General features: G+C 38.1%; 1 protein-coding gene across 4 annotated transcripts in view; it reads left to right on the top strand.

The window, feature by feature from the left end:
- LOC109462586 (LIM homeobox transcription factor 1-beta-like) overlaps positions 1-18,483 on the top strand; it is a 57,554-nt gene extending 39,071 nt beyond the window's left edge. Inside the window, exons 4-9 of one of the 4 annotated variants that reach the window (XM_019759142.1) lie at positions 5,171-5,391; positions 9,663-9,973; positions 10,771-10,848; positions 12,914-13,028; positions 14,381-14,602; positions 18,011-18,483. In XM_019759142.1, the coding sequence (XP_019614701.1) occupies positions 5,171-5,391; positions 9,663-9,973; positions 10,771-10,848; positions 12,914-13,028; positions 14,381-14,602; positions 18,011-18,213 (1,150 nt within the window). In that variant the 3' untranslated portion in view covers positions 18,214-18,483. Of the gene's footprint in view, positions 1-5,170; positions 5,392-9,662; positions 9,974-10,770; positions 10,849-12,913; positions 13,029-14,380; positions 14,707-18,010 lie in introns of all 4 variants that reach the window. The other 3 variants (XM_019759144.1, XM_019759145.1, XM_019759143.1) reach the window with 3 other exon arrangements.

Below are 18,483 nucleotides of genomic sequence, written 5' to 3'. Positions count from 1 at the left end.
CCAAAAATTTGCCCAGTTGGTCATGTTTGGTATACGCCATGTAAAGATATGGAAAGAGATGTCACTAATTTAAGTTGAGTCAACCAGTAAAATTTGCCCCACAAAATGCAGGAAATTGTGTTTCGGAAGGTCAAGGTTTCAAAACCTTCCTGAGAAAGCAAACCCCCTTGGGTTGTTGTAGCCTCTACCAGGCACTGCGGATCGCTGGAAAAATAGTAGAAATTGGTTAAAAGAAAGAGATAGTATACCAGAGATTGAAGATCCCGGGCCATAGAATATCCAATTTCCAATCTTCAAATTGGATCTTCTATGGCCCGGGATCATCTCTGGTATACTATACCTTTATTTCAGCTATTTTTCCAGCGATCTGCAGTGTCTGGTAGAGGCTAGTATCATCAAACAACATTGAGAGGAAGGAAAAAATGTTTCAGCAACACAGGAACTGTAATGTCTGAATTGTACTCTCTCATATACACACCTAAACTTCCCACATTTCTACATCTTATGAAATGTCTGTGAAATGGGTTGTATCAGTTAGTAACTGTAACTAGCTAACTTTAACCAGCTTTTGACATATGCATGATAAATGCAGAGATACAAATGTATGTTTTGTACCTACACAACTTTTCTAGCGTCAATACGGTTGTTAAGCTGTCTGAAACTTTGAATTAATTTCAACTAATTTCAAACTAACATATCAACTAATTTTCTTTGGTTACTAGTTTTCTTTTGAGACATTGGTTATTAAAACTATTGCGGCTGAGTTGACAACTGGACAAAAAGAAGTTGCCACACTGTTAACAGTGTAGTTATATTTATAAATTAACTATATTATAATAAAAACCATTATATATAATATTGACAATCAAGAAAGATTTTATTACACAACGTTATGATTTTTATCTACTTGTATGTGTATCTTTAGTTTTTTTTACATGGATCATAGAGATTTCATATCAGTAGACTAGTTCTCAGCTGTCATGTACCTTGATAATTGTATAAAGTCAGATTTTGCCTCTTTTGCTTTGCTTAATTCTTTAAATTGATGATTGAACTCAAAATGTTCAATAAACCAATGTATAAACCAGTCTATAAAATGTTCAAGCAGTCTACAATATTAATTGTACATTGTGAAAAGCATCCAAAAAATAAATGACATGACTGTGTAATTATACAAAATCAGGTTCCAGTAAAACCAAATATATGTTACAGGAGCCAATATTAAATGTGACCACCTGATACATACATGTATGTACGTAGAAATATGTATCCATTTGAAAAGAATAGGTTTTATGTGTATCGTGGGCCTGTATAGGAGCTTGCATAATGGCCCTTCTGTGCAATTAGCAGTTCCCCATGTACATTTGCACCACGGCTACCATGGTATAGCTCTTTCATCTTTTGTCTATGCATGGTCAGTACTAAATACTGAATCACAGGCATGTCCCCATAATTCTATATAAACTGTAACTATTATAGAGTGTACTTTTAGTTTACCCATTTATACAGTACATTCAATTTGGTATTTTCTGCTTGAGCACAAAAATAGTAACTGTCTGTTTTGCTTGCAGTACAATTCAGACACAGTCTCTATTTTGATGAGTTGTTCTTACAATACAGTCGGTTTCTTTCTTTTCCCAGTCCAAACCACTAATTACTTTCAAATCTAATCTCTCGTGAAGAAGTAGAACAGACAGCTTTGCCTCTGGATGCTAATTTGTGTGGATTTTCAATATTTCACATTTACATCCAATTTTTCCATTCCAGATTAGTGCCACCACAGCTAAATGAAAGTATAATGCCAGCCAATTGAGTAGAAAGAGTTAATATTTGGCTCAATAGGGCTATAATGGGATAACGATTATTACCACTCCTGTCTGTCCCGTGGGAGAACGGCAAATGCTCAAGCGTAAAATTGCCTACTTTCAGTTGAAATAAACATGCAGGTGGGTGATTACACATTTAGTAACACTTCTGTGTTCCCTCAACTGAGGAAGGCAGAGGGTGACAAGAGAAGCAGCGATAATTACTGAGGGTAGTGTGCTGTAATCCCAGCACAAAGGATATATTATGTATGATTATCATTTCATAATTGTCACTGAGTACCATATCATACCTTTGTTAGGCCACACCAATTTAATTTGTTGGTTCTCGGATTCGCCTCTTCGTTTTTTTCTGATTTGCAAAAAAAAAAAATTTGATTCTGGTTCTGAATCAACTGAAAAATGCTCAAGTTTTGCCCCCAACAATTGAGGAAAGTCCTTTTCTTCCTAGTTGTTACAGTTTTCCCATCTAACATTGCAGTGGTTTGATTAAAAGTTCAAAATTCAAATGTTTAAATTTTAACCCAGCCTTTTGTGTTGACTTCATGGCTCATTTCGTAGCATTTAAGCCTATAATAGGATGCCTAGACCTGTTTTTATTTTTATTTTTTTTTGCCCTGTCGCTTCATATTTTTTCTGAAAAAATCCGAGAACCAACAAATTAAATTGGTGTGGCCTTATGTTCACATGTAATTACTTTATGACCTTTAAACCAGCGGATAAGCTGTAACTGTTTCATGACAAATAGACGTGATCCAATTTGAGCTGAAACCTGTCCACAAGGGTTTATCTCTTTGTTGAGAAAAGCTCCTGTAAAGTCCACAAATTGGACAAAATTAGTGCTAATACCATCACACAAGCTGGGAGGGGTTGCGGACTACCATACATGTAGGCCAAGTAGGCCAAAATGTTTATGGTAATATGTAATTTTAGAAAAACTAAAGCTGAGAGTAGAAATTTTGCCCTCATCAATCAATACCATTGTATAATCATACTGTTATATGACGTATAAAATCATAAAGCATTAAATAAATCATCAATTTCTCTGCTTTGGAAAAGTTTTGTCCTTTTTTGCATAGTTCTGACATGCCACCTTATTTCAATGACACAAAGGGAAAAAATGACTTTTTATTGCGTGAAGAAAAACCATATGAGGATGACCAAATTCAGCAGTGAAAACATCAAAATGTTGTTTTGTTTTAGGAGGTTTTTCACCTCTTCCATGCGTTGGCAGTCAAGGCACATCATTCAGATACCCTAATGTAATATCATGGACCTATCAAATGTCAGAGTGAATGTAGAATGGCCTTGAACCATGAGTCTCCTGTGTTGGAAAAAGTTTCTCAAATAACTGTAGTTACAGTATGCTGTTAAGTGTTGAAAAATGTGTTCCATAGCAATAATTACTACTGTTAGTCAGTCCATAATTATTATGATGTTGTTTGATTATTAATCCATTTTGAATTCAGACAAAATTTAGGGTTTTACAAATGTAAGATGTTGCAAATTGTAATGTGGCTGAATACCAGATACATGTATATATATGATGGAAATTATACTGATGATAATTTAGTGTTTAAGGGTTATGTTTAATTTGAGATATTGGAAATGTTGCATATGGGAACCAAAGGCATGTAGCATTGCAATTGGGCAAACTACATATATTTTTTCTTAGGAGGTACAGTGTGCAAATGTGTGAGGTGGAAATTTGAATCCTTTCCCAGGAAACCTAAGGAATGGGTACCTTGCATTTTTTTTAGGATGTTTGGTATTTTACATGTATGTGACTGACAGTGTGCTTTTGCATCATTAGGTCATCTTTCTAGGTGTTTCTTTTTAAACTATTGTGTCTTCCTACTACTAAAAGTAAACATTATATGACTGTCACAGTGCTAAACGAAATTCTTCATCTTTTTGTTAGTTGTCTGTAAGTAAGGTACATGTATTTATATCATACCCGGGCCGCGATAACGTTCGATAACGGGTTCCGGACCGGGCCGTACTTTACGGTACGGCCCGGTCCGGAACCCGTTATCGAACGCTTCCATGGCTTCCATAAAACTATTCGAACGCGTTTCGCCCTACCCGCTTGTGCCCCTTTCGAAAATTCGAATACAGAATCCGGACGTTGGAATTGATGTTGTTGCAGTTTAGGGTTCAGTGGCACCAACTTTTGGCTCATCTTGCATTGAAAGGCGTGTTTTCTTGGGTGGGTATGACATAAATAAAATACAACACGGTGTATTCCGCATCGCCCTCGGTCCCGGCCCTCCCGCGAGTCGGATCGCCCGATGGCCCGGCCATCGGGCGATCCGACCCGCGGTCGGGCCGATACCTCGGGCGATACGGAATACCCTGTGTTGTATTCTATATATATTGTTCAGCTGCAGAAACAATGGCTCTGATTTCTTGTTTTTCAGAGGTTAAATCCTGACCAGAGCTTCAAATAATAAATTATCTATTAGTATATGGGCAAGTTCAATGTAAGGATTACTTTTGTCTCAAAAATGACAATTGAAATCAATCATCATGATGGTGTTTTGTGTTTTGAATTGAATAAACAGCAAAGAAACAACAGGAATGTGCTGTGAACAACTGGTAACTGACACGAGGCATACAATATTCTACATTCCGCTGATTCTGACTGGGTAAATCATATACACGACATCCTTAATTATAACGGTTTTGGTTATGTATGGAAAAACCCCAGGTTGTATCACGTTGACATGTTTGCAGATCAATTACGACGTTGTTTACAGGATATTTACATCCAAGAATACCATACTTCTGTTCAAAATAATTCAAAACTTTCTGTCTATTCGATGTTAAAGACGAGGTACGGACAAGAAAATTACCTTTCTGAAATACACAATTTTGAAGTTCGTAGATCGATTACAAAGATGAGAATTTCTTGCCATAAATTGAATATAGAATTAGGAAGATATAAAAAAGTCCCTCGCGACCAGAGGTTTTGTCCATTCTGTCCCAATCATATTGAAGATGAACAACATTTTATTTTGAATTGTACACTATATAACGATAAACGCACAAAGCTGTTCAACCTTCTCTCCGCCTGCTCAACAGAATTTGTTACATTTCATGCTATAGATAAATTTAAGTTCATCCTAGAAGGCAATAACCCTTACTGTGTACAAATAGGTAAATATATCAAAGAATGTTTAGACCTTAGAACATTAGTTGACCCACCTATTGTTCTGTACGTAGGATATTTTCGTTATACCCATGTATAATTGTCTGTATATCTACATGTCTTTGACCTTACAAAAGTCGCTGTACTTTTTGTTGTGTCAATAAAGTTCTTCATCTTCATATTTCTTGATCTTCAGATTATTTGGGACCAAGTGTACCGGCTGTCTCCAGTCCATTCCTTCTACAGAGTTTGTGATGAGAGCCATGGGCAACATCTACCACCTCAGATGTTTTCAATGTGTGGTTTGTCAGCAGAGGTTACAGAAAGGCGACGAGTTCATCATGAAAAATTCTCAGCTATACTGCAAGCATGATTATGAAAAGGAAGTTCAGCTGGCAGTGCCAAAAATGAGTCCAGGTATGTTGAGCTACGGGTATTCAATATCTAATGTTTTTTGTACTGAGTATGCATGCATGAAGAGAAAATTTATATTGTTAACTTTTTATAACTGTAAGGCCACACCAATTTAATTTGTTGCTTCTCGGATCGCCCTGTCCATTTTTTTCCAATTTAACTGCAAAATGCTCAATGAAAGACATATTTTATCCCCAACGGTTAAAAAAAGTCCATTTCTTTCTAGACTAGTTCTTAAGTTTTTCAATGTAACAATGCAATTTTGCTTCATTAAAAGTTCAAAATCTATTGTTTTAATCATAAACAAGGCTGGTTTATAATAAAATTGTAACATTTCCAGCTATCATGAGGTGCCTTGGCCTGTTTTTTTTTTTGTTTTTTTTTTTTCGCCTTGTCGCTTCTGATTTTTTTCTGAAAAAATCCGAGAAACAATGAATTTAATTGGTGTGGCCTAAAGTTAACATGGATAGTCTAAAATATTGATATACAAAAATGTATCTGAATGTTATCATTATTAATAATTCTATTGACATGTTCTAATGGGTCACAAGGTGATTAAATGTAAGACAGTCAATGTAAGTAACAAGTCAGTGATATTATTCAAAATCATGTGACTCACTGATTATAACAAAATACAGGATTTTGAAACACTGAAGTTCATCCAAATGTACCTAGTTTGAAGGATTTGCACAGTTTGGTTTCTGCATTCTTTTGCTCAGATCTAAATGACTTTACCAATGACATCCCCAAAGATAAATGAGGCCCAATTTAATTTCCAACAGTGCCTATTTACAGACAATAGATACGAGAACAAGAAAAGTCATGGACCAGAGTTATCAACCAAGGATTGAGGCATTCTTGTTTTTTTTTCTTAGAATTACTCACTGCTACCAAGTACAGCAGGGCATTGTCACTAGATAGCCTTAAGCAATGTTTACAGTTAGATGTTCAAAGGTAAGGTATTAGAGGTCATTCGGTGTAGTATAGCCAGCTGCTGCCATGCCTCATACCTGCAAAGCTACATGTTAGGCCGTGTTTAAGTGAAATCACCCAAGGCGCTTTACATGTGGTTCACCCCGATGCCGGTTTCAAGTGGCTACATCTGAATGCTCCGAAATCACATTGAAAGCGCCTCGATCCCAAGCCACTTCTAGAGGTGGTTTTGAATCGGTTTTCCTGCATCGCGATTTGCGTCTGAACGCAATGTGATTTCAATGTATCTTCGCCTGGTCATGGATTACGGGGTGATATTTCTTTATTTTTTAATTACACATGTATGCAATACCAATTTTTACGTGGCGGCAACTTAAAGAGCAGTAATGGTCTAATAATGTGTCCGTTCTAGGGTGAGCTTCACCGCCTCTGGTGGGACCACGTCGGCATTCGGCCGAGATACACTAGGAGGGGGGGCATCAGCAAGCAGGTCGTTGACCTCTGACAATAATAACACACCACCTTGCGTGTTTACATCAAATAACAATAAATGTAGCTCAAGCGAATCGTGATCGGACACGGTTTCACCAGATGTGAGGAATGTGAGTTACCCAAATCGCGGTTTGGGTGATTTCACTTAAACACGGCCTTAGTGTGTAACACCGAGCAGCAGATACATGACATTGTATACTGGCTAATAGTATACAGAGATACAACACCTGATCCATACTGGCATCACTCAAAGCAGTGTTATTCACTTTGATGAAAGGCATTTTTACTGGTGGTACTGGGACAATCTGCATATGACAACAGCCAAGTGTGATGATGACGGCAACTTTCCCACCTGTCCTCAGTACAATGCCTAGAAACAGCACATCAGCAGAACATACTATCATAATGCCAGTATTAAATCCATAAGGCCACACCAATTTAATTTGTTGTTTCTCAGATTTTTTCAGAAAAGATATGAAGCAACAGGGAAAAAAAAGGCCAAGGCACCCCATGATAGCCAGAAATGTTACAAAATGAGCCATAAAGTGAACATACCAGGCTGTTTTATAATTAAAACAATTATAGATTTTGAACTTTTAATGAAACAAAATTGCATTTGCTAGATTGTAAAACTTGAACAAGTATATATAGGAAGAAAAGGAGTTTTTTTCAACTGCTGGGGCCAAAACATGTCTTTCATTGAGCATTTTGCAGTTGATTTAGAACAATTTTTGCAAATCAGACAAAAATGGACTGGGAGAATCAGAGAAACAACAAATTAAATTGGTGTGGCCTAATTAATTGTTCATAGCACTTCGGCAGAAGGTCTCGTTTAAGGTCTTATTTGCATATTTAAGGATGGCATCCTGTCTACAATTTTCAAGTGTTGTGTCAAGGAAAGGTACATGTATCAACTGCAACGGGCAAAAACAGATTGACCAATCAATCATCCAACAAAAACAGTAAAAAATATGGGTTTCACACAGGCGCAGTACATGTTTTGCTGACCTGCTCCTAGAAACAATCCTGCAGATGCAACTTCCATGGCAACATCCCAATCTCCTAAAACTATTAACCTCGGAGTCCATGAAAATGATCTTGGCATGTTTATATGTTCTTTCATCATATATGAGAAACTTTCATGAGCCAAGCACCAGGGCTCGCTACATGTATGTCAGTGGGTTGTCAAAATTCCTGTCTGCCTGTGACATACATGTATTGGAAAGTGTGAGTGAAGAAAATTTCAGCACTTTTTTTGCATGACACACCCACAATAGTCTGTATAGAGGTGTTCTGATAATGCACAACCATGGTGACTCCTGAGGTATTACAATGTACTACCGGTAGTATATCTAAAGGACAACAAATTTTAATTTTCAATGCTGTGAGACACAATGCGTATAATAGAAAAAATTTATTGCATGAAATTTATGTACAATCATGGTACATCTACTGATTGTGATTAGAAAATCTCTGAGATATAGTTGTGGTGTTTTTCTGTGACTACTTAAAGTTAAACACATGTCAGCAATTCTAGTAAATGGAAAATGTACAAACAACTGGTGAGGCATACCATTACTAATTGTACAAGGTGTTTTTTTCAACTGTACCTGCAATTTGTAATAATAATAGTATTACCCTTTCCAAAGATGTAGAAATGATCAGATAATACGGAAATATGATCAACAGTTACTGATTCAGAAGTAACGTAAGGATGTAAAGGATGTAAACTGGAGGTCCCGTGTTTGAGGAGAGCCACACCTCGAGCACGTTAAAGATCCCACCACACCTTTCGTAAAAGAGTATAGGGGCATGCCCCGGTGTGCGATGGTCCAAATTCTACAGCCAAAATACTACAGTGTAGCAGAATCATCAGCAAGTTGATGTTGGCTACCTTAACCCCTAAGACAAAGACAAGTTTCCATTTTTTGTCATGTTTATGTCATACCATACTGTTCACTGTGTTACATGTAGAAAAGCATAATAAATATACAACTGTTACAGTTAATATTAATAATAAACAGGCAAAATTTTATTTTCACAGCAGTTAAATCTTTGCCTTACAGAGTTGGCAGTGGGAGCATTTTTCTTCTTCTTTTTTTTTTTGATAACAGCAAAAATTGATGCATACATGTACATTGATGTCATCCATAAAATCAAGTCAGAATCACCTAGGAAGGAAGAAAGGAAGGAAGGTACAATGTACTTTGTGACAGAACAACCAACGTCACTCCAGAAAACTGGTCTATTACTAACAGTGTCTTTAGATTCTACAATATCTGGCATAGGCTCATGCACATAGCTTTGAGAAGAACTTTAAGAAGAACAGTCATATTGCACAAAGACCCATGGGTTTGACAAGCTCTACTACAGACTACAAGTAAGTTTGGACACTTTTCATGAGAAACTTAATAAAAGGTCTATAAACAACCAGGACATCCTTAATTTGCAACAAAATTTGATATAAATGAAAAGAGACTGAAACCATTCTTTCTATTTGTCCACTGTTGACGATAATCTCAAGCTGCACAACAAGCTACAATGTACCCATTTTCAATATTTGGTTTAATGAGACAAAGTAATGTTACATACAAATGTATGTGAAAGGATGGACAAATCTGTAGCATCAATTGCAATCTACCCGACAAGCAGTCCAGAGGCAACAAACATTAACTGCTCAAACTGGAAAATTTCACATTGTCTCAATTGGTCACATTGTCTCAATCACAAATTCTCAATTGGCTCTGTTTTGTTACTCAACCTTGTAGGCAATGATTCTTCTCCAGATGTAGAAACTGTCAAGTCCCGTGGGCAACCTAAGTAAGCACATCCTGTTTTTCGTGCCACAGGTAGTAGTGAGGAAGATGAAAATACCACAGAAAATCGGCCCCGTCCAAAGAGGCCACGTACAATTCTGACAACACAACAGAGACGAGCCTTCAAGGCATCGTTTGAAGTCTCCCCAAAACCATGCAGAAAGGTAAGAAGTTTACAGTTCAATGAAGAACATGACTTTTCCTGTGCCACAGGTAGTAGTGAGGAAGACGAAAATACCACAGAAAATCGGCCCCGACCAAAGAGGCCACGTACAATTCTGACAACACAACAGAGAAGAGAATTCAAGGCATTGTTTGAAGTCTCCCCAAAACCATGCAGAAAGGTAAGAAACAAATACTCACAACATGTGGTCTAAAATTCCAACCAAGACATGCATGTTAAGAATTGCAGTTCTCTCACATGTATTAAATTTGTTTGATAACTTGACTGTGTAATGTTCAATCATAGAGTCACATTTCAGCATTATCTATTCACATTTTATTACCTGACCTAAACATTCAGGCCTAGGGGGGCAGACACAGATGTTAGTTTAGTTAAGTTTAAGTCCTTCCCGCACCAGATGGTGTAAAGGGTGGCACCCATCTCCTGAGTTCATTAGCCCTTGGGCCACACAGATGTGCAATCACTCGTAACTGTTACAGCAGGGGCTAGTTCACTGGTAGTGGTGTGTGTTTACCTCCCACACTCTCTCCCAATTGTCAGTGCTAAGCAGAGAGAGCAGTATGTACCATTTTTAAACTTCTTTAGTACAAATTAGCCAGGGATTGAACTCACGACATACCAAGTGCAAGGCCAACACTCTACCCACTTGGTCATGCACTGGTCTTATCCAAAATGCAATTACAAATGTATGTACTAGCATACAAGTTATTGGATAGACAAAAGAGTAGAATCATAATGTAGCAACCTAATCTACACAATGTAGTTGACATTTCCACAGAGCAGGAAAGACTTTTTGCAGTGACAAGTGACTACATGTACATAATTATGTATATCCCCATAAAGACATGCTGATGTTGGTATGATGTATTTTGAATAACAAGATTATGCTGAAATGGACATTGTTGTGTTGTATGCCAGCCTGGGCTGGTCACAAGTGTTGTATGTGAACTGCTCCAGGTGAGAGAGACGCTGGCAGCTGAGACTGGGCTGAGTGTACGGGTGGTGCAGGTCTGGTTCCAGAATCAAAGAGCCAAGGTCAGTACTATTACGTCATCTAGAACCAAATACAGCCCGTCACACATGCAGAACCATCCCCCGAACACCAGCTGACCAGGGTTGGCTGAAGTTTTCCGAGCCCTGCACTGTCACACATTCAGAACCTTCCCTTCAACTCCAACTGACCAAGGTTGGCTGAAGTTAACGAGAAATCTAGCCAGGTGTAGACCACACCTACCTTTCTATACAATCAAATCGAATTTGAGTTAAATTTGAGTAAATTTTGGCTGCCAACCATGTCTCGAACTATTTTCCAACATCTAGTGAGCCAACCACCTGCCAACCATAGCCAGACCTCCTGTCCACACCTGGATGTTTGAAAACATTTGTCTCAGGTGCAGATGAACACCGGCCAACCACAGCTGACCTTGCTCCCAACCTACTCCTAACCATGGTTGGGGGAGTTCTATTATAATAATATTTCATCGTTGATAACTAGCAAATGAACTACACATTTATATAACTCATGCATAGTGATGTCCAGTTTGAACTAACTTACACAATTATCATAAGTATGGAATTATGATGATTTATAACTAAGGAATCATGGCATTTTTGCATTAGGCCACACCAATTTAATTTGTTGGTTCTCGGATTTTTTCAGAAAAAATATGAAGCGACAGGGCGAAAAAAAAAATAAAAACAGGTCTAGGCATCCTATTATAGGCTTAAATGCTACAAAATGAGCCATGAAGTCAACACAAAAGGCTGGGTTAAAATTTAAACATTGAATTTTGAACTTTTAATCAAACCACTGCAATGATAGATGGGAAAACTGTAACAACTAGGAAGAAAAGGACTTTCCTCAACTGTTTGGGGGCAAAACATGAGCATTTTTCAGTTGATTCAGTACCAGAATCAAATTTTTTTTTTTTTGCAAATCAGAAAAAAATGAAGAGGCGAATCCGAGAACCAACAAATTAAATTGGTGTGGCCTTATGCAAATTAAACCCTTATTTTTGTAATTGGTATCTGTTAACTGTTCCACCTGCCATACATTACATGGCTGTTACATGTACAAAATGTATTAGAGCCACATTATGTAAAACAAGGGAAATAATAGAATTTTCCCATTCAATTTGTCATAATTTGCACAATGTGTATTTAACTGTGTTCATGTTTGTCTAAGCTAACTAAATGCATGAAATCATATAAATCCATGACTTACCTTTGAAAGATTTTCTCCAAATTGCCCCTGCAGTTCCAGAAGATGATGAAAAAGAGCAAACTTACATTTTGTACATTACATTAACATAGTATAATATACATAGAATTTAGCCACATGAATGGAAATGCTGTACAATTTAATCTTGAAGTTCTCCTTCTGTTGGTTGCTTGTCTAATAATAAGGTTGCCCCATCCTGGATACATTCTAGAAATGTAATGCTATATCTATTTACTGCCCACATTTTATCATTATTCTTTATGATGACAATGATTTTTTCTAGACATACGTGTAACTCACATCAACATTTACTGCCGACTTGTGTTACTCATCAGCTCGTATTTTGTGCTATCAGCAATCTCTTTTTTGCATCATATTTCTTTCCATTTTGCTCCTTTTTCGTTACAATTTGCTGTCCTGGTACTCTCTGTGTCTGACTTACCTGTACCTGCTTTTAATCCACCATTCACAGTAAGGCCACATTGACTTAATTTTATGGATGACATCCTTGAAGACCCCCAAACTAGTGTGCACAGGCAAATAAAAGAAAAATTCCAGCCAAAAAAAAAAATGCTTCTAAACCACAGGAATACAAAATTTGCACTTAGATCATACTGGACTTTTACAACAAGCCGGCACATGCTGGCCTTTTGTGGCATTTATGAGTCGGCACTGTACTCAGTCTGAGAGTTCTTGAGTTCTGTGTACCTTCGGCAGCCTGGGTGCCGTCCTCCGTAGTTACCGCCAGCTCCCTATTCTCACTAGCTACCATGGACCTCATGCTCTTTCCTGGAACTGTACGTGATCACCAGAAAACTGCATTCTGTGTCTTGTAAAGCTTCAAATCTGTGTTTTTTCCTCCATGATTTGTCCTGACAGATGAAGAAACTTGCCCGCCGGAATCAGGAGGCGTCACAAGGGGCCAACGGGGAGGGGAAAAGCAGGGTGCCCTCCAGACAACAGAGGAGGCGGAAAGATGACGACGAGAGTTCCAGTAAGTTTGAAAATTATCATACAAATACAAAAACTCGGGGAACATGAGACAAATCAGACACAGTTTGGCCGGGAAAAAGGAAAACCTTTAATTTGTGACTTTTCCGAAACAAACACCAACGTCATAAACTATATTGTGAAACAACTCACTAGGTAAGACTTATAATTAACAAGGCTGAGAAAGGGGTGGTGGTGGGTGAAGGGACAAACAAAAGGAAGACCGGCACTCGCGTTCCGTCAAGTCGAATGGCGTATCACGTGATCGTGTCAAGGGTTACGGGCGAAACAAAAGAAACGGGTTTTCTAGACAATAAACAAAAATTACCAATGGTCAATTTTTCCCACATGACCTGCACTGTTTCTACTTACATGTACATGTAGTTCCTCTTACTGACATACTTGTGTATCTTAAAGTAATACCCATAATATTCTTCTTGAGTTTGTGTGAATTATTTTATCCACTGTGCAAGCTCATAAAACATCACTCAGCAGTTTAGAAGTTACATTGTATGTCTTTCCAGTACATAAACTGATTTTCTTTGATAAGTTGATGGATAGATATGTACATGTGAGCCTATCACTGTTAAAGCAAAGGGAGAAAGTGTTGAAAATACATTGTATATCCAAATCTAGTAGGAGCAACAGTTTACTGTACACACACAAAATGGTTTACTAAGTTATTGATTTAGCAATGCCTTAATGGTATCAATAAAGTTTAATTGAAAGAAACTTCTTCAAAAACCTCTTTCTGAATGAAATGCCGTTTCTAGGTATTTTGATAGTGATGATTAGAGGGTTAGTACATAGGAGGTTGTAGCTTATATTTTATCATGTTCTTAGGTCACACCAATTTAATTTGTTGGTTCTCTGATTTTTTTCAAAAAAAAATTAGAAGTGACAGGACAAAAAAAAAATAAAAACAGGTCTGGGCAATCCTATTACAGCCCCAAATGCTATGATAGGAGCCATGAAGTCAACACAAAAGGCTGGGTTCATATTTAAACAAAGAATTTCAAAGTTTCAATGAAACCACCACATTGATATATTAGATGGAAAAAACAAGTAGGGGGCAAAATATGAGCATTTTTGAGTTGATTCAGAACTAGAATCTTTTTTTTTTTTGAAATCAGAAAAAAGTTAGGCAAATCCGAGAACCAACAAATTCAATTGGTGTGGCCTTATATAGGTGTTCTTTTCAGAAAGGTCTTTCTTGGTTAAACGTTTCCCATCTTATGACTATTGTCACTGTTCTGTTGTCACTGTTCTGTTGTCTGATATCACTGTTGTGTTTTCTGAGTTTTGTATGATAATGACTGTAACGAAATCTTGAAATCTGACCTCTGTATTTTCCAGATTCTTCCATGGATGTTTTGTACACAGATGACATGATGTCTATGGGGGAGCCCCAGGGCCAGGGGCGGCCGGAGGGACACATCATGGAAAACTTCTCCCCCATGCAGCCCAACCTACCTCACCTCAACAATATAGTGGACAGTCCCTACCCAGAGCATCACATCAGACCTCCTGTATCCATGGTACCTCAGAACATGTACCCTACCCAGGGACTACCCCCAGGTAAAACTACCACTCTCACAGAACATGTACCCTACCCAGGGACTACCACCAGGTAAAACTACCACTCTCACAGAACATGTACCCTACCCAGGGACTACCACCAGGTATATAAAACAACCACTCTCACAGAAACACACGATGGTCAGATTTGGGCCCAAAAGTCCCACTCCGCTACTATGGAGATCGAATCCCCCGAACCCGCGAATCTTGTTCTATATGACGTCATTCGAATAGAGCGGGCGTTCGATCTGGGGTTACCCGCGGTCATTTACAGTAAAGCCGCTACAACCGGCTACTTCAAGCCCTTTTTTACTTGGGAACCACGGAACAGGAAAAATCCACCTTTCCACAAATATGAACCGTTTTCAAAACATTACATCTATGCCGTGATTTTATTGTGGATATGTAACATGTAACGAAGCTACTGCGGTCATCGTGGGTGACCTTGAAGGTCAGAATTCTTGTTGACGCTGTTATAAAATCCAGGTCCCCATATCCAAGTGGCACAGCATGCGTGCAAACATGGTATTTTAACCATTCCCTAAAATCGCTCAAATTACCTCATTGAGGGCTTGTTTGGAAGAGCAACGATTTCCGCAGATTTCTGTCTTAGGGATTTTTTAAATATGGCCGCGATTATGAATTATCGGTATTTAAAGTTAAAACACTGCGTTTTTAGCTCTTCTTTTGACTGTAAGTCGAGTTTTAGTTAAAAAATAAAAAAATCCTAAGACAGAAAGTTTAAATTTACTGTAATATTTCTAAAAATCCAAAAATCTAACCTTATTCTTAATTTTCGGGGCCTCTTAAAATCAGTTGTTTGGTTCTCGTGAACCCTTTTTGAAATCCGAATTTGATCTCATTTGGAAGCAAATGTACACAAAGTGGAGCAAAGGCAGTGCAAGAATAACATTTGAGGTAAACAAAATCACTTATTACATTTTATTTTGACGAGTATTAACTCTCCAATTACTTTTGTTTATTTTCAAATTTTACCCGTTGCCCCCGGGCCGGCCTGGGACTCCCGCGCGGCCACGTTCGAACACGTTCTGTAACCCGATAACTCCCTAGTAATGCGACTTTTAGCCTAGCAACCGACCGCCGTGACAACTGAAATATTCACCCTCTATGTAACTTAGCCACTCAGTGACTGTCCCACATTCAGAGAACACCTACTCTCCAAGCAGAGGTTGTGGGGAATGATCGTTAGCTTTTTATATATGCATGGCCGTCGGTGGCCGCGGACCTTCTCTGGCTAATGGATACTGCCTGGCCAATTTGATACTGTCTTTTTGCCACCGAAAGGGATCTGCTTGGAGATTAGGCCATGTTGATTTGATTATATATATGACATCCTCCGGGATCCCCAAAACTGATGCGCGCGTGCGAATAAAAAAAAAGTTTTGCAAAAAAAAAAGTTCTTTTCATTATGAAATCTACGTGGTCATGAGGGTTGAGCAAATGGCACAGCATATGGTTTGGCGAATAATCTACTCTTCAAGTTCATTTCTTTACAATTTCGTCTTTTTTTGTTTGATTTTGGCATTCTACAACATTGGTATAGTTTTTATTAATTTTTTTTGTAACTTATGGTATATTTTTGCTCATTTTGCAACTGTTTTGTACGATTTACAGTATGGTTGAAAACTTTTTTTTTTTTGGAAACGGCCGAAAATTCATGCGCGCGCGGATGTCATCCATATAATCAAATCAATATGGCCTTAGAGAACAACAGCCAAGTTTGACTGAGGTTTGGGAGCAGTTTGATCACATTTAGGCCATGCCTTTGAAATGAATCATTTAAAATTTGAGTTAAAATTTTGACAGCCCCAAACATCAACACCTACTTTTGAACACCAGCTAACCATCCACCAACCACGGCTGAACATCCCATCCACATTCAAATATTTCGAATTTGGCCGGGGCATCTGGACAGTAGCAGACCTGGTGGAACACCAGCGAACATCTCAGTTAAATAACACTATGATCCCATTTAGGGCAGTATAAAATCATTTCAAAGGCCACCTTTCATTCAGAAAAATGTGACAAATGAGTGTAAATTCAAGCATTCTTCCCTGTGGTTGCTCATATAAAAGTTGCAGTCAAAATCCTGCAAGGACAATTGTTAAAAAGAAGACCATCTACAGAAATAGACATATGTGTTGAAAATACATGTAGTAATACGAGTAGTAAATACATGTAACATGACAATACATGTAAGTCTTAATATCCTGATCTTAACAGTAAGTAAATAAAGATGGACATAACTGAAAACACATTCTCTGTGTGAGGTGACCATTCTTCAGCACCAAGGACAGGACTACAACTGTACAGTAGTGTGATCATGACGTTATATCTACGGCTTCTTCTACTTTTTATCCTATAGATGTTTTTGCAAAAAACATTTGCCTAATGTGTCTTGGCCACACTAATTTGATTCGTTGGTTCTCAGTTTTTTTCAGAAAAAATATGGAGCAACAGGGGAAAAAACAACAGAGCTAGGCATCCTCTGATAGCCCCAAAAAGCTACAATATGAGCCATTATGTCAACACATCAGGCTTAGTCCAGACTAATGTAATTCAAACGATGAATTTTGAACTTTTAATCTAATCACTGCATTGATGTCATGGAAAAAACTGTAATGATAAGGAAGACAAGGACTGTCCTCTACTGTTCAAGCCAAAATATGAGCATTTTGGAGTTGATTCAGAACCTAAATTTTTTTTTTTGCAAATCAGTTAATGAATTTCTTGTGTATCTCAGCAGCTGAATGTTGAACCTTCATCTGATAATTTCAGTAGTTTGAAAGAATGACAAAAATTTATCAGTATCCTAAGGCCACACCAATTTGATTTGTTGGTTCTCGGATTCGCCTCTTCATTTCTATCTGATTTGCAAAAAAAAAAAGAAAAAGATTCTGGTTCTGAATCAATTCCAAAATGCACATATTTTGGCCCCCACAGTTGAAGGGAGTCCCTTCTCTTCAGATTTGTCACAGTTTTTCCATCTGTCAATGCAGTGGTTTGATTTAAAAGTTTTAAAGTCATTGCTTGAATTACAAACCAGCCTGGTATGTTGACTTTATGACTCCTATTAGTCCTATCATAGCATTTGTGGCTATCATAGGATGCAAAGGTCTGTTTTTTATTTTTTTATCTTTTTTCGCCTTGTCGCTTCATATTTTTTCTGAAAAAAATAAGAGAACCAACAAATCAAATCGGTGTGGCTTAGTGCTGCATACCTAAACCCAATTTTAGGTTCAGGTCCGGATTCAAGTCTGGACCCAGTTCTTGACTTTTAGGTTTTTTTGGACTTGAACCTAAACATTCTTACAAGTCCGGATCCAAGTCCAGTCAACCGGTATGCATCACTAGTGTGGCCTAACCAGTGTTGTTTGTTTCCCACAGACACAGCAGACGACATGTTTCCTGAGATGATAGGGCAGGCCCCGCCCAACACAGTGGACAACATAGACAATTGCATGGTGGGAAACGGACATCATCCAGCGTCGCACATGCCTGGCAACATGCCCCCCCACTCACAGCCAACACAGCTGGGCAACCCTATAGACAAACTATACTCCATGCAGAACTCTTACTTCAACGCATAGCAAATGGCTAGGAGTAGGAACTACCCAACTGGACGATGATGTACAATGTATGATACCGTGGACTAACACTGCTCCTTCCCTCCCTTCAATGTCTTTATAAAACCTGTACATCCAAGAAATGTGCAATATAGCAGTGTGAGGCATGTGTGTGCAGTCCAGTCTTGATGTTGTGGATGAGATCCTTGTGTAATGTAGTCCATATTTGGTGGTAAGGCCACACCAATTCAATTTCTTGGTTAACGGATTTTTCTAGAAAATTAATGGAGCGGG

This window comes from Branchiostoma belcheri, unplaced genomic scaffold (genome assembly GCF_001625305.1).
Source record: "Branchiostoma belcheri isolate BF01 breed outbred unplaced genomic scaffold, Haploidv18h27 scaffold119, whole genome shotgun sequence".
Taxonomy (NCBI): Eukaryota; Metazoa; Chordata; class Leptocardii; order Amphioxiformes; family Branchiostomatidae; genus Branchiostoma; species Branchiostoma belcheri.
Note: the sequence above shows the minus strand (reverse complement) of the source record. Positions and strands in the feature narration are given on the sequence as shown.